A 15,709-nucleotide genomic window follows, 5' to 3' on the forward strand; every position below is an offset into this window, starting at 1 on the left:
GACTTCTAAACAATCATTGACAGAAATCAGCAGGGCTCACAAAAGATGGATTTTACCTTTAAGATACTGTTACAAAGATTCTCTGATCAATGTTTGAAGCGAGCGAATAGTAGGCCTAGATGCGATTGACACAAATACCACGAGCCAACAATGTGTGTTCAATGCCAAGTCAGAGAATGTACAATGATCGTACTCCTTTGTATATCAACACCACTCCCCCTGCTGTTTGTCATATCAAACCTATTTCTATTTCTTGTTTTGTTATGTAGGCCTTTATTTCTCCCCGATTGTGACTGCCAGACGTATGCGTGAGCATCTATCTTGGCTTGCCAAAATGATAATAACAGATATTGTCAGGACACTCGGAATACCTTGACCCAAGGCCTCAACAAAACTTGGAACAGATTTCTCTGCACCGACCTTGTTGGGTATTTCAATCTCTAGACTGTACAAGGAACAATGATTGTCCTAGGGGAAGGTAACAATCATATGATTGGGAGGAATTCACAACAATGGCCCATTATTCCAATATTTCACTTACAGCAGCCAAGGTATGAATGCCAATTTGTGAGGGGAAAAAATCAAAAAGAAAATGATGAAGTACTTTTAAATTTTGTGCCAAGCATATCTAGGCTAAATGCTTTATTGGTAGCTGACTAACTGCATGTACTTTTGTATATAGCCATAACAAGATAATTTAGAAATTCAATATTGTGTGTGTGTATGTGTTTGTGTGTTCAACTAGAGAACTTCGTGCATATGCCATGTGCCTCAGACTGTCTTTTGTGTGTTTCTAATGATATATCCAATAGATAGTTTTCAATGCCAAATTTATTAGAAATAAGTGTAAGATCGTGTTAACCTTGATTAACTTTGTTAGTGCACGTATGTTGATGTTTACCTTCTTCTTTGGCACATTTTAGTGCCACATTTCTACCACATGGCTGGCATTGGCTGTGTTTGCTTCTGAGCTAGGTTTAAAGGAAAGATAATATCTAAAGATCCAGTAGCGTGGGCAGACCATACCATGGAAATTCTATAAGCAGACCTGTGTTAGTCGTGTTTTTTTAAAGGACAAGTTCACCTTCATAAACATAAGGATTGAGAGAATGTAGCAATATTAGTAGAACACATCAGTGAAAGTTTGAGGAAAATCAGACAATCCGTTCAAAAGTTATGAATTTTTGAAGTTTTTGTGCAGTACCCGCTGGATGAGAAGACTACTGCAGTGTATGAATAACTTAGATGTCACATGCGTACAACAATATAAGGAAAATATAAAGAGAATTTCACAAAATTCCATCTTTTGAAAAAAGTACACATTCCCCTGACTCGTTACCGACAAATGTTATGGGTAATATTATTCCCCATGCCTTTAGAAAGAGGCAAGTCAAGTGCTCTTTTATCATGCGAAAAAAGTGAAAATATGTTGAATTTTCTTTTACATTTTCTTTATACTGTTGTACGCATATGACTCACAAGCTGTAGTAGTCTCCTCATCCAGCGGTTCCAACACAAAAATTTAAAAAATTCATAACTTCTGCATCGATTGTCCAATTTTCCTCAAACTTTCACTGATGTGTTCTACTGATATTGTTGCATTTTCTCAATCCTTATGTTTATGAAGGTGAACTTGTCCTTTAATGTACCCCTGAGGGTAGTGAATTTCAATCCAATCAGGGCAGTCTCCTCTCCACATACTACTTGATCTTTATGGGTAAACTGGATAAACCTACCTTCATGAAGGCTTTTTGGAACTAAACAAATTAATTATGGGCAGACTGAAACAGTAATTTTTCTCTTTTTTGTAGCAGGAGAGTCTCATCAGAATGTTGACTTGCGTTTGACACTTGTATTCAGAAATTAATGACAACTACGTAATATTGCAGAATTTCTATCCAATACACGAAAACCAATTAAGCGTGTGGTTACCTCCTGAGCTTCCACCTTCAATTAGATTTTATGAACCTTTCTTGTTACTGGAATGTAACACATTAGGGCTGCAGAATGATTCTAACATTAATATTTTCCATGGCTTGCATTTTTTCCAGCTGTGTACGAAGTGCCTGGTAATAATGATACAGCAGATGATGGGGTCGGAAGATGTAGTAAATTTAATGTGTGTTGAGATTGGCAGCACAAGAGAGTCCATATGAATTAAGACTAGACAGACATGCCATCAGGATGGTGGATGGAAAGAAAGATAGAGGGGGGTAAGGGGGCCAACTAGAGACCTGTCAAAAAGAGAGGGGATGTTAAAGACCCCCTACCCACTCCTCAATGTTTGTGACGTGGGTAGCCCACAAAGATTACCCGCATATCCCACCAAGGGTCCGCCTGTGTCCAAAAGATTCTAAGCCCCCTAGTGGTCAGAGGATGATCTTGCCATAATGTGTTAAGTTGTGATCCCAAACCCCCGCAGCCTTGATGATCCGTTCCCCTCTCGCCTACTACCCCTTCCCTAAACTGATGTTAACTCTTTTGACTCTGTATTCGTGCACATGTTTTTAATCGAGATGATTCACGCGGCTAGCAGGAACTTGCAACCCAGTCGCAGCAGCTCCTTGGGGTTCAATGTCTACTGCACACCAGATTGCTGTCGATTGACCGACCTCACGTCTTGCCAAACCAGAAAGACAGAGAGAGAGATGGAAAGAGGAAAGGTATAGGCAGACAGACAAGGAGAGACTAAAGGTTACATAGCCCCTTCCTCTGGAGTCTACATCTTCTTTCATCTCGTATTTTTTTATCACCACCCTGCACTCACTGTTCTCGGGTCGTGGGGATTCTATTTTCATTCTGAAGCTGGCAGCTAAATCTGAATTCTGCCGGAGGCCGGGTTTGTGAGGGCCCCTTCTTGGATACGAGAGAATGAAAGAGGGGAATTTGTGAAAACTTATCCAGTCTGTGCAGGACCTAGCTTGGCATTACAGCTCATCATTCTCAGTTTGCGTAATCCACCTGCCCGACGTTATGTTGGAGCTAGTTGGTTGAGTTCGATGATCCTTACCCCTCCTCTAACTTTCAGGACTGGTGTTATCTCAATAAGAGGAGTCAGAGAAGGGTTTGAGAGATAGAGTTCAGTCCATCAATGAGATGGTTTCGTTTCCATTCATCTGTGATCAAGGATGAAGTATTTGGATTACTCATGCCCGGTGACCAAAGATGACACTCCTCCTGTGATAGTTCCTTCTGCCGTACTTTGATGCATCTTATCATAGAAAAGTGTTTCATGCACCTGTTGTTTATGGATCTTTCAGATGATTGGACCCTTGTTTAAACTATCAGATTGTTTCACAGAGGATATTGCGTTCATCACCAAACTTGACTGTTCCAACCTGTCATCATTTCAAGGTAGCGATCATATGAAAAGTCTCGGAGACTTGATGGAATGACATCTTCATCTTTTCTTAGTACGATGATGGATGGATTGTTGTCCTTGTGAAATCACCTGACACATGACTGTTTGTTACTTAGCAACCTATAATGAGCTGGACCAGGGACCTTGAAAGAGAGTACCTGTCTAAAATGGATCCTGAACTTAATTGGTGGGTATATTTATCGTTGCGGCGAGGAAACCACATGAGATTTGTGCCGGTCGTGGCTCCAGTTGGGACTAAATATAGGATCCCTACGCGGTAAGAAGGCTTAAATTCAGCTTTCCTGATCCGGTTGAAACTGTTGTATCTTAACTTTCAGGTGCAACTTTTTCCTTAACATATTGCTTATAACTCATTTGTCTCATTTTAGGAATTTGATTCAATTCATGAAATTTGTGCTATGTTCTTGGTGAATTAAATCTGATAATTTGTTGTGTACAGGGCTCAAAGTGATCTTTGTTTTACACTGGACTGTGGGCCTTTATATCAGAATGCGTAGAATCTAAAATGAATGGCTGTTCTATATACACAGGGTTAGAAATAAGAGTCAGTGAAGGAATCTTTTATGAAATAAAGTGTGGTCCTCACTAACCACTAATGCATAAGGAAATACAGCAGGGATTTGTGTGTGTGTGTGTGTCAAACAGGAGGATTGTGAAATTAGAGATAGTGCACATTATTTTGTCAGCAGTAGAGTTCTGAATTGTGATTTAGATTCATTTATCTTTAAGACAACGGCTGTCTCTACTGTGTGTGGACATTTCAAGTTTTATCATTTGTTTCATTGAACTTGGCAGTGTGTACATGTGTGTTTTGTTGTATGGTATGAACTAAAGGACACTGTCATGAAATATATTCCCAGCTCCAATTTTCATGCTCTATTTAGTGTAGCTGATATGAATGAATAGCTTTCCTGTCCAGACTCATGTTTAAGCTGAAAGCATAATTGGATCCAGCTAATTCAGCATCATTTGACTAATCAGCCTCTGCTATAATGAAGGGAGATCCACTTTACAGGCTCTTTCAATTTCATGCCGAGTATTACAATTTGAAATCTTTGCTGTGTAATGCACTGGCCCAGGATTTTTAAGGCTCTTGATTCAATTTTGCATTTCCCCCTCCCATAGCTGGGCGTAAATGCGACCTTGTCCGCTTTTGAGCGGCGCAATATCAAATTTGTACTCTGCCGTTCCCTCTGGCCAGGCACGTATTGTAGGCAGTGTGTTTTATCCCTGTCAAGTCGGCTGTCGGAGAAATCCTAAATCTAATCGAAGTGTGAGACTGATGGTGGAGGTTGGCTCGCCCCTTAATTAGAGGCAAGAGTTCTTTTTTTTTCCCGCTCTCTCTCTTCATCTTCTTTCCTTTTCATGTGTCTTTTTTGTGGGGGGGGGGGGGGGGGAGGGTGGGGGTAAGGAGGGGACGGGGAGAGTGGAATGTGTGGATGTGATTAGGACTTGTCGTTGCCATGGCATTTTCCCTGCTAGCCAATGACTGTGGTGTTTGCGTCTGATAAGATAAATGAAATGACAGACAGGAATGAAATGTGTAGGCCTAGACTACTTATCAGTGCTGTCTGGCAGGCATCATCAATAGTTACGTTCAGACGGCAGGCCCTAACCTCGAGGTTAGGAAACCTCGAGGTTTCGCTCTTGCCCCCTAACTACGACGTGTGTCCACACGACGAATCTTAACCTCGAGGTTACGAAACTTCGAGGTTAAGCTTCTGCCCCCCGTAACTACGAGTGGGTCCTACTCGATGTTAAAACCACAAAACCGGAAGTTTCAGCCCACACTGCTAACAAGGCGTCTATTTATTCTTTAGTCGAACCCTGTCGGACTCGCTTACGGGTACTCTTTTTCTCTGTCATGGTATGCAGAGATAGCACTGCACTGATGACTTTATGCCTTTATGAAGATATTCGTCGAAAACATTTTTTTAGCGTCGGAGAAGAATATAGAATACAGTTTGATAGCGAGTAAATGTTAATTCGACGTGTTCAGTTTCAGAGATCAAGCGCATGGGAAGAAAAGATGATGTTGTTGTGTCATGCGTCATAGGTTTTTCACGTGTGGTGTATTTGTGGTGTACGTTTGGGAGGTTGACCCGGAAGCAGAGGGAAATTGTGGGGGCCGGAGTTTACGGCGAGGTCACTCTTAACTTCGAGTTCGTTGTGTTTTGTGTCCACACGGTGCTTAACTACGAGTGGGGACCCCCCGCGGCTCGTGGTTAGAGCGCTAACCATAAGATTTCTCGTGGCTCGAAACTTCGAGCAAACCTCGAGGTTTGCTAACTACGAGTGCGTCTTCACGGTCCCTAACTACAAGCTCTAACCTCGAAGTTTCCTAACTTCGAGGTTAAGGGCTCCCGTCTGAACGTAACTATTGTTACTGTATCTGTGTTTGAAATAATCAACAAAAAACAAGGCAGGGAGCTGATGTTGCCAATTTGATGAGTGAGATTTAAGGTGGGATCAACACATACAGACCAATTGTGGCTTCCACCCCTTTATGAAGTTATCAGAGTGCTACGTACATGGCACTGTGAGGTCAAATGTTTTCGGAGATGAGACCTTCTTCAGATAAGCCATTCTCTGATAGCAGAATGGGCTTAAAACATTGTCAAGGTATGTCACATTTCAAGGAGAGATGTACAAAGGTCCATCTCCCTAGTAGGGAAAATGGAGGAAATCACAGTTAGAATACCTGGAACTGGTGAAGTAATTATATATTAGCTGCTGAGGTTTATTCTTATCTCCATATAGACAGCAAATCCTGTTTTAAGATTTCAAAGGAAACCATTAAATCCCCATAACCTACACAACGGAAGAATTAGGGAAGGCAGTATCTTTTCTTCTTTTTTTTCTCTTGTTTTTGCCTTTGTACAAAAAATCAGCAGTGATTTCATAATAGATTGTGCTTCAGTGTCTGTTGCTGCATTTAATGTTAGCAACGACCACATTAAAACTAAACTGTTTAAGCATTCTTACACCTGTCCTTGGTCAGGATGCTACAAAGGTACACTGTATGTTGCCTGAGATCAAATTTGCTTGCTTCTGATCCCCTACCCCTTTTCTAAAACAAAACAAAAAACAAAACAAACAAACAACCAAAACAAACAAACAAACAAACAACCAAACTAAGAGAGAGAGAGGGAGAGAGAGATGGTGCCTTGACTTTAGTGTAAACATTATTTTATGCCGATCTTCATTATTGCTTTGTAAAACAAGAAGAGTAGTGAAATCATAGCAAAAATTCCCTGAAATTTCATGTGTATACTATAAAGAAAAAAACATAGAGCAGAGTTTTGACCATTTGAATATCACCAATGTAAATTGACCAGTGTCCCTTCTAAACTATCACCAGGGTTAGGTTCTAGTGTCCAAGCTTTTATTTGTCTTGCCCTTCATTCAGTTACACTAATTTCCTTTCTAATACAGGAGCAGTTTAACTTTGTCTCTAATCACAACACTTGCAAGACGTAGATTTAAAGAAAAAATACATCTAACTTGTCAAATATGGTGAAAGCTGTAATTTGATGTAACACAGGTGCTTGTATTTTTATTCTTTTTATTGTACTTTTGTCTGAGAAGCAAATTATGAAGAATGTAAAACTTTGATATAGAAGGTGCTACAACAGTATCTATGGCTGAGTGGTGAAAGGGAGTTGTTTCAAAGGACTGATAAACATTTCAGTGGCATTAACTTTTAGTTATACTACAGACCCGTGTACAGACTTTCTATGATCTTCCGTTTGTTATATTGACAGAAGTCTTCAAAAGTACTGTCTCTAGAGCGGTGCACAAACCAATTGGTCAGTGACTCTGGCTACGGTCAGTGTAATGTGTGCTTCCTTGACCATTGAGCATGTTGGTCACTCAAGAGGTCAGTTATCTAGTGGTGAAAATAGTGTGATGAGCAACATTTTCATTTTCTCTGACCATTAGTTGCAAGAAAACATATCAGCGAGTCTAGACAGGAAAGCCAGTTAAAATGAGGAAGGTTTTGAAGACCTGCATTTGTAAGACACACTTTGAGAGATTGTAGTCCCATGTACCCATGTCTGTGTTTCACTTTTGATCAGTAATAGCCAGGTTTTGAAAATTCTGCATTGATTTTGCTCTTTGAATGACCAAGATAATGTGGAAGCTGGTGTTATCAACCACTCAGAACAAAATCTAACCATTTGAATTCGTGAAATTCTTCTTTCAAGATGTTTTGGTTGGAACTGATTGACAATAATGTTTCACATTAACCTCTTCAGGATGAGTCCTGAGTATACTCGGGCAGGTGTCTCTGGGAAATGCATGTTGTAGCAAAATCATTCTGTCCTCAATGCGTTAACATCGATGTAGGGCAATGTAGGGGAATGTAGGGCAATTTGTCAATAAGTTGCAACAACAACAACAACAACAACAACAACAATAACAACAACAACAACAAAATCTAACCTGTTTAACTGAGGCATAGTTTGTTACCAGTTAACCTTTAACCAAGTTCTGATGTAGCCAAAAAGAGAGGATGCTAATAATGTTGGAGGACAGTGATAATAATGTTATCCTTGGGCAAGTAATGATGTGCTTTCTTGCCACCCTGTACTGCATTTACTTTCTGTGATAACAGGTGGATTGCCTCTAATCTCTTGCATTAAATCTGGACCCACAGTTATCCGCCCACAAATCTGAGTAATAATCCCAGACATATGATTTGATGTATTGCCTTTGAGAAACCAGAAATGACTCACAAGAAAATGTCTCTTCTCCCTATTCAGCCGACCTTGCAGTCTGCCACGCCTGGCTTGGAGAATTTAGGCCTCCTTTTTTTCTAAAATTTGAATTAATTTCATATTTTACTGCAGTTGCAGGCGTCCTAAATGGAGCATGTATGATTTTTGTGACATATCAGTCGTGATCAAGGACCAATCGTTACCTCCCCCGGGTTCCCCGAGATCTAGGAAATATTAACACCGTAGGTTTATCTGTCATACATCTTCATCCTGGTAATCAAGAAGAGTGTGACAGGAAATTAAAAACTGACACACATACTAGGATTGGGAAGATGAAACTGCCAGTGATTGATGTAATTTTTGAGCCGTAAGTAGATCACTGCAGTTACACTTCATATATATATATCTGATCTGCCATCTAGAGGTGTGAACAGAATAATGTAAGCTGACATTGTAAGAGAGCTATTGACAGGGGGAGGGGGTTGTATTTGAAATATTAGCAGTGAAATAAGAGCAGCCAAAATATGAGAGAAGTTATGACATGTTCACGGATTACAAAAGATACAGCAAATGAAATGCTGGTGATCTAATGCGTTATGATGTGTTGTATGTATAGGATCCTACGTTTGTATATGAACACTGCACATGAACCCCTACAGCTTCATGACCCTAGAATTACTCACATTTATTGTTGCTTTAATATCACAATTTCCTTTATATCTGTGCATTCTTCATGGTTACATGTATATATCTTTTATTTCATGGACATTACATTTCTATACTCTGGAGACATTGTATGTCCCTATGGCATTACAATATCTTGTATATTCATGAGGTATCATACCGGCTTCCAAATAGTTGTGATTTTGGAATGTTTTGAATTTGTATGATTCAGCTTCAATTTAACCTCCCTTCTGCATTTACATCGCTGCTCTTATTCAAAACAATATATAGGAGAGGAGGCAATTTTTCAGCACGAATAGCAAATCTGGAACCAATTTGAGAAATGGTCTCGCCTTTCTCTTACTAACATTTTTCATCCAATCAAAACAGCCCTGAAGGTAGTTGCATATGTCTGGATTCACTATTTGCTGGACTCAGCATGACAGTGTATTGTGCCCAGTGATAATAGCTTGGTAGCGAATGACCTGGCCACTTCAAAAAAACAACTCAGAGGTCTAAACTACATTCTGTCTCCTGCTATTCAGTTTTGCCAGGAGGCAAGGTTTTCTATGCTAACAAGACAGAACCAAGTTGTGACCTCAACCTAGTCTTGATTCAAGCTTGCTATGATTCATTCTTATTCCATCTTCAAACATAATTTGTTCTTGACATATTCAGGTCCTTTGGTAGTAAGGGAGAGATATAATGTATGTTATCAGAGTGTTATTGGAGGTAGCTAAGACACAAGGCAAGATTTTGCACTTCTCATATTCCCATATTTACTTCCGTTGCTCTCCAGTTCTTATGTCTGTCTTCCTGCCCATTCATTTGCATTACTAGTCTTCCTTTTTCACCTCTGGATGAGGTGGTAAACATTGATTTTGTTCTGGTAGTCACAAGATCTTCAAAGATGATCATGGATGGAATGCGGATGATTTCAGAGCTGATCGAAAAGCTGTATCAAAGTGACTTGAAAAAGACTAATGAAATATCTTTGCTGGATCTCCTGTCAGTATGAGATGGTAAAGAGAAGGCTGTATTGAGAGGTAGACAAGCAGTATTTAGTTTGAGTCACACAGAAAGGGTGTGTCACTCGTCTGATGGAGACGGATATTACCAGGTGGTGTGGTAGGATGTTACCAGGTGGTGTGGTAGGATGTTACCAGGTGGTGTGGTAGGATGTTGCTGAACTGGTGGTAGTGGTAGCATATTGTGTTTCTTAGATGATTGTGGTATCATGTACCACAAGGCAGAACTGCTTTGGAATACACGAGGTAAGGTTTGATAGAGGGAACAGGTTCAATTTTAGAATAACCCTACCGTGTTGTGTGAATCCTTCATTAACCCGTTGAGGACGAGTCCCGAGTATAACTCGGGCAAGTGTCTATGGGAAATGCGTGCGATAGCAAAATCAGCCCGTCCTCAATGGGTTAATACACAGAGTAGAGGTTTGCTGGTGTTAAAACTTGTGCTCATCTCCGTAGTCTTGTGTATAATGTCAAATGTGTGTCATTGGTTATTTGTTCTAATTTTCCCCATAGTTGATTACAACTTGGAAACTGATGACGCAGTCTAATGATGCTACACTCTACAAAAGTGTTATTGCTTTCTGTGTGGAGTCTGTGTTGAGTGTGTGTGTGTGTGTGTGTGTGTGTGTCTTTATCACAGCTTTCTTGTTTGTTGTTGTTTTAAGACAATGATGACCTGAAATAATCAAAGGACAGGATGTAGGTCTATTTAGAGTGGTGGATGATCAAGGGAACCATATCTTATGTGTTCCTTGAATGTATAGAGATTAATGTTGTTATGAGTTTGTGTTTCACGGTTATCTGAAGGACAGAGATATTGATAATTGCTTGTTTAGTAGCAAAAACAAGTAAATTATCAGAGGTTGGGAATTGATGCAACCTTGAGATATCAGTCTATATTTGTGTGATGTTGCCTATGTTTCTTTTTGATGGTCATTTGTTGTGCACCTCATCAGTACATCCGAGGCAAGATGAATTGACCTTTCCAGTATCATTTAAACATTGATTCTCTTCAGCAAAATGAGTGGGAAAAAGTGTGTCTCAAGTCCTCAATCTCCCTGTTTGATTATATATGCATGGTACACGAGAGAAACACATCACAACAGTGTTCTAGACTGCTTGGAGAAGTCTTTTTATTTCAGTAGATTTTTACGATTTCTGATGAACATGTGTTGTTGAATTAAACCTTCCTGTTGTCTGTAGTAAAGTGATTCTGCCTTTTCTTCACCTGACTTACAGCTAGAGACAGAAGATGGTTAGTGGAGAGTGAGAGAGTTATTAATCCATGTTATTTTAACAAATCTAGCTCCACACTGCTGTTTTCTTCTCACGCCTCACACACAGTTCTCTTGAAATTTGCTAACAATTATAACATAATGTTATCAATTATTTGTCTTTATTTGTTTTGGTCTTATGTTAGGATATTGCATATTTCTGTTATACATAGTCCATTTCCTTTGGTGTCTGTGTATTACTTATCTCTCTGTGTAGTTAGTTCATAGGAATAGTTCCTATTACAAAACAGTGACAGAATACAAATATGTCCCTTTAAACTGCCTTGTGGCAATGATAACCAATAGCCTGCAGGGTCCTGGTGTGAACTTTATTTAGTGTTTAAGGATTTTAGAATCTTGTTGGAAAAGGGTTTGCAGACATTTGAAACTATGCATCACTGATGGCAATTAGAGGGAAAAAGAAAATGGTTTAAGATGTTTTCTTACTATATGCTTTATGACTTACAGAGTCAAACTCTCAAGTTCTGAATTGTGAAAATCAAATCGTTGGTCTGCGGCGTGGAAAGTTTATCAGGAAGGTGGGAGAAGAACTGACCTCAGTAATTCTCCAGAACCCAGCAGGTTGACCTCTCACCTTATAGCACAGCAGGAACATTTTCATCAAGAACACAAAACAGTTATAGCCTATTCTGAACGCACAAGGCACAAAATGTAACATGGCAAAAGATTGACGCGTATTCACCTCATATGCACTTTTAGACATTGGTGTTCTTTTCATTGCCTTCTCTGTTTGACTATAACATCTTGTTGATATATCTCGTATAGTATGCACTGGTTTAACTGATGATCTATTGAACTACTCATTCCTATCTATTCAATGACCCTTCACCATGATCAATTCATTGACCATTCACCATGCTTATGTATTCAATGCCCATTCACCTTGAGTATGTATTCAATGGCCCTTCACCATGATCAATTCAATGACCATTCACCATGTTTATATGTTCAATGACCATTCACCGTGTGTATGTATTCAGTGACCATTCACCGTGTGTATGTATTCAGTGACCATTCACCTTGTGTATCAATGCATTCACTGACCATTCCCATTTTTTTCTGTGCAGCAAATTGACCCTTGAAGACATCAGCAAACCCAAGGACTACAAGCACATCTTCCATGTTGGCGTGGACGGGAAGGTAGAGGGCGACCCAACGTTTGGTGGAGACTAGTAAGTCACTTCATTTGTGTCTGTATCAGTTGCTGTTGATGCAGTGATAATCACCTTGGTAGACTGAAAGTGAAGGAGATAAAGATTCTTTCTTGTTTTCATCATCAATATGGATTTAAGGAAATACTAGAAACATTTGACAGTTTGGGGTTTTTGCTTGTGGAAAACAGTCTTGATTCATGTGGACTGAAAGTTATATCCATGAAATGATAGATAGAATAATAGATATAATTTATGACTGCATGCAAGTGATATTAGGCAGACATGTATGAAAACCCAGCTGGGTATGATTTTTTTTCCTTTTTTTTAAGGCGGGGGGGGGGGGGGGGGTATTAATACATTTCATTTTGCATTTTATTTCTATTTGTGCTTCCTGTCAGACTAACATCAAAATCACAATTTTGCTTGCCAAGAGCCAAGTCCCATTACAGTTTCCTGTTTTTCTGCTGACAGTAGATAATGAAAGAGGGTTGGTCACATTGAATGTCAGTTAGTCATTGCTAGCACGGTTCTTTCTATTTCGTCTGATCCTCACTTTGTGTTTCGATAAAGGTCTATGTTTACATTCTGCAGTTGATGTAAATAAATCATTGATGTTCTCTCATATGAGTCAAACAGTTGATTCATTTTTCGGAGCCCTACTTAGCAACGACCCCATTTCAGATGTACTCCCTTTCTAGGGTCATTATGATAATGCATAGAATGTGATTATGAAATGTGTGCCTGATCTATGGTGTATTAAGTAAAAAGAAGCTTTTTTTTAGCCATCTCTGAATATTCACTAGACTGCTTAGACAGACTTTTTGTCATCTGTCCTTGTTTGGTGATGTGATGGAGTTGAAAGACCAATCAACCCGTCATTTTCTTTCCCTCATTTAGAAATCATTCATCAGTGACTAATAACCAAACAGTCTCCGGTTGCATTGTCAATCTGGTAGTCGTCAAATGTGAACTCAGCATGGCCTATGTCATGTGACACAGTGTTATATGATGAAATAAAAAAAAAAGCTGTATGATTAGAAGCAATATGTTGATGGAAGTTCATTTGTACTATATGTCCTAGACAAAACGTCTTTGAAAATGTGGCACACATGGAACATTGTGGTTAGATATTCTGATCCAATATTCCAAAAGTAGTCTGGTTTCTGGAGACTAGGTTTTATGGTGGAATTACCTGAACTGAATCAGTCTTGCTCTGTCTGCCATCTCTGTCATCCCATTTATATTTTTGCTTATTTATTCATATTTTTGTCTCTGGTTGAGTGACTTTGGATGACACTATGATTGGCATTGCTTTTTATATCAAAATACCAGTTTTCTCATCACCAGCCTTGTGGTAGAGATGGGTTAGCTGGAATCACAAATTAATTGCGTCATGATCAGAAGCAACTCATTGTTTCTGGGAATGACAACTCATCTAGTTAAGCTGTTGTTTTGTGATTCCGTTCCAAATTTGTGGCAATTTGTCCCTGTTTTTCAACAACAGAAAAATATGAGTGGGCATTCAGGAGAAAAAAAAATGAATAATAAAAATGTAGGTTTTGAAGTAGGCATTCAAGTTCAAAGAAGAAGAAGAAGAAGAAGAAGAAGAAGAAGAAGAAGAAGAAGAAGAAGAAGAAGAAGAAGAAGAAGAAGAAGAAGAAGAAGAATGCCTTCATTTTTCTCATCAAAACCTGAGAAGTTTATGAGACTCTGCCTTAGAGAGTTTGCTAATAATTTGTTAATGTTTGCGATGAAAGTTTTAATTACAAAGATTTACAATTCTTGTTCACTAAAAATCTGTTATGAGCATTCATTGTACGATCAAAAACAATTTGTATCATCTGTATTGACTAGGTACACTGTAAATATTTTAACATTAAAGCATACATTTTTCTGCCAGTAGCAGACATATTGTATTCTGACATCAGTTATTGTCAGACATTGGTATCATACCCATTTACTCTTTTCTCAGAATACTCCTTTCATAAAGCAATATTTAATAAAAGATCAAGTGTAATTATCTGTAACCTTGTTATCGCGCACATTTGAACATCTGTCATTGTGAGATTAGAAATCAAATGTGAAAATTACCCAGAGGTCTTGTATTGAAAGCATTATTGTCAGTACACAAGGAATGTGGGCGGGTCGAGACCATAGGCCCAGCAAACAAAATATCGTGATCTTCATCGTCATTGTCCAGATAGCCGTGACCTCGGCATGACGTGTATTTAGGGAGGTTTTCTGAATGGAAGGCTGACTCGAGTGTGTTAGTGAGGAGAATCCATTTGGTATATAAATCCAATTTAGGCTGTGCTGACTCATATTCACAATGGAGTAGGCAGGATGCATGCAGCATCGTTTCCACGGCAGTGCTTGCAAGGTGTAGTGGTGTGTGTATGAGATGAGCAGGGATCTTCTTAGCAGCCAGTTTGGACCACTGTTTCATCTGTGCTCTTAGCGAGTGGAGAATGGAGTCATACTCCTGTGTTTCTTTTTGGCTGTGTTCATAAGATCTTGTGCACTGAGAAACAATGTTTTGAAACTTTGAAAGGGAGGATTTTTCGGAGTTTTTCTCAAGCATGCTTCTGGCTCACTCGGACTTTGCCATTGCACTTCTCATTATGCACAGCTTGTTCCTTGACAACAAAGATCACGCTTTTCAATCTAAATCAGCAGCTGGGCTGAGAATTTTTCGCAGTGCATTTGTGACGTCATTTACACCCTGTTTGAGATTGTGGTTGCAGTATTAAGACTTTCAAAACCTTTTTTTTTAAAGTGAAACACTGTTTTGAATCACACTTGTACAGTGCATTTCAAAACCACTTTTCAATACCATGTCTGTAATCATGATTACCTTTTATATCAAAACGTAAACCACAAAATATGGTTTCAAAGCCATGTTTCTAGCCATAAACTGCCATGAACTCACCCTTTAACTCAACCCTTTGATGGGTGGTGAATTAACAAGGATTGTTTTCATCTCTGCTATGTTGAACAATTAACTTCATGTGGTAGAGTGTGTCTTTGGGTAGAACTACTGTATGACCATGACTTGTGGAGGCTAGAAAAAAAGATTGCTTTGTAGATCAAGATCAGTTTAATCACTCTGTTGTGCCCATAGATGCAAACTGTAATCACGGTGAACTTGTTATTTAAGTTCCTCCTTTGGCTCCATGTAGAGTTCAGTGGTATCATATGAATTTAAAGAAGGTCTGAATTCAAATTCTTTTGCATCAGCTTGAGTGCTGTCAGCAACATTATTCCATATATTGCCAAGATTGTCAACCCTTTTATTCATTTCTAAAACATGTCATATATGACTGATTTTTGATATTTGTAGAATTCTCACTGGGTTTGTGCATCTGTTCTGCAGAACGGTTTTTGTTGAGGAACCATTTTTTTTTCAAGCATCCATAAGATTTGGGGATAGATGATATTCTAGGCGGAATGACACAGTCACAGTGTA

The 15,709-nt window shown here is 39.1% G+C and overlaps 1 protein-coding gene across 1 annotated transcript in view; it reads left to right on the forward strand.

Annotated features, from left to right (window-relative positions):
• The window catches only part of LOC139731977 (uncharacterized), a 171,424-nt gene that overhangs the window by 132,859 nt on the left and 22,856 nt on the right, over positions 1-15,709 (forward strand). Inside the window, exon 13 of the mRNA XM_071642886.1 lies at positions 12,157-12,261. Coding sequence (XP_071498987.1) covers positions 12,157-12,261 — 105 coding nt within the window. The remainder of the gene's footprint in view (positions 1-12,156; positions 12,262-15,709) is intronic.

Source organism: Diadema antillarum, unplaced genomic scaffold, assembly GCF_040938485.1.
Source record: "Diadema antillarum isolate AM-2024a unplaced genomic scaffold, OU_Dant_1.0 scf00000002, whole genome shotgun sequence".
NCBI classification, from domain to species: Eukaryota; Metazoa; Echinodermata; class Echinoidea; order Diadematoida; family Diadematidae; genus Diadema; species Diadema antillarum.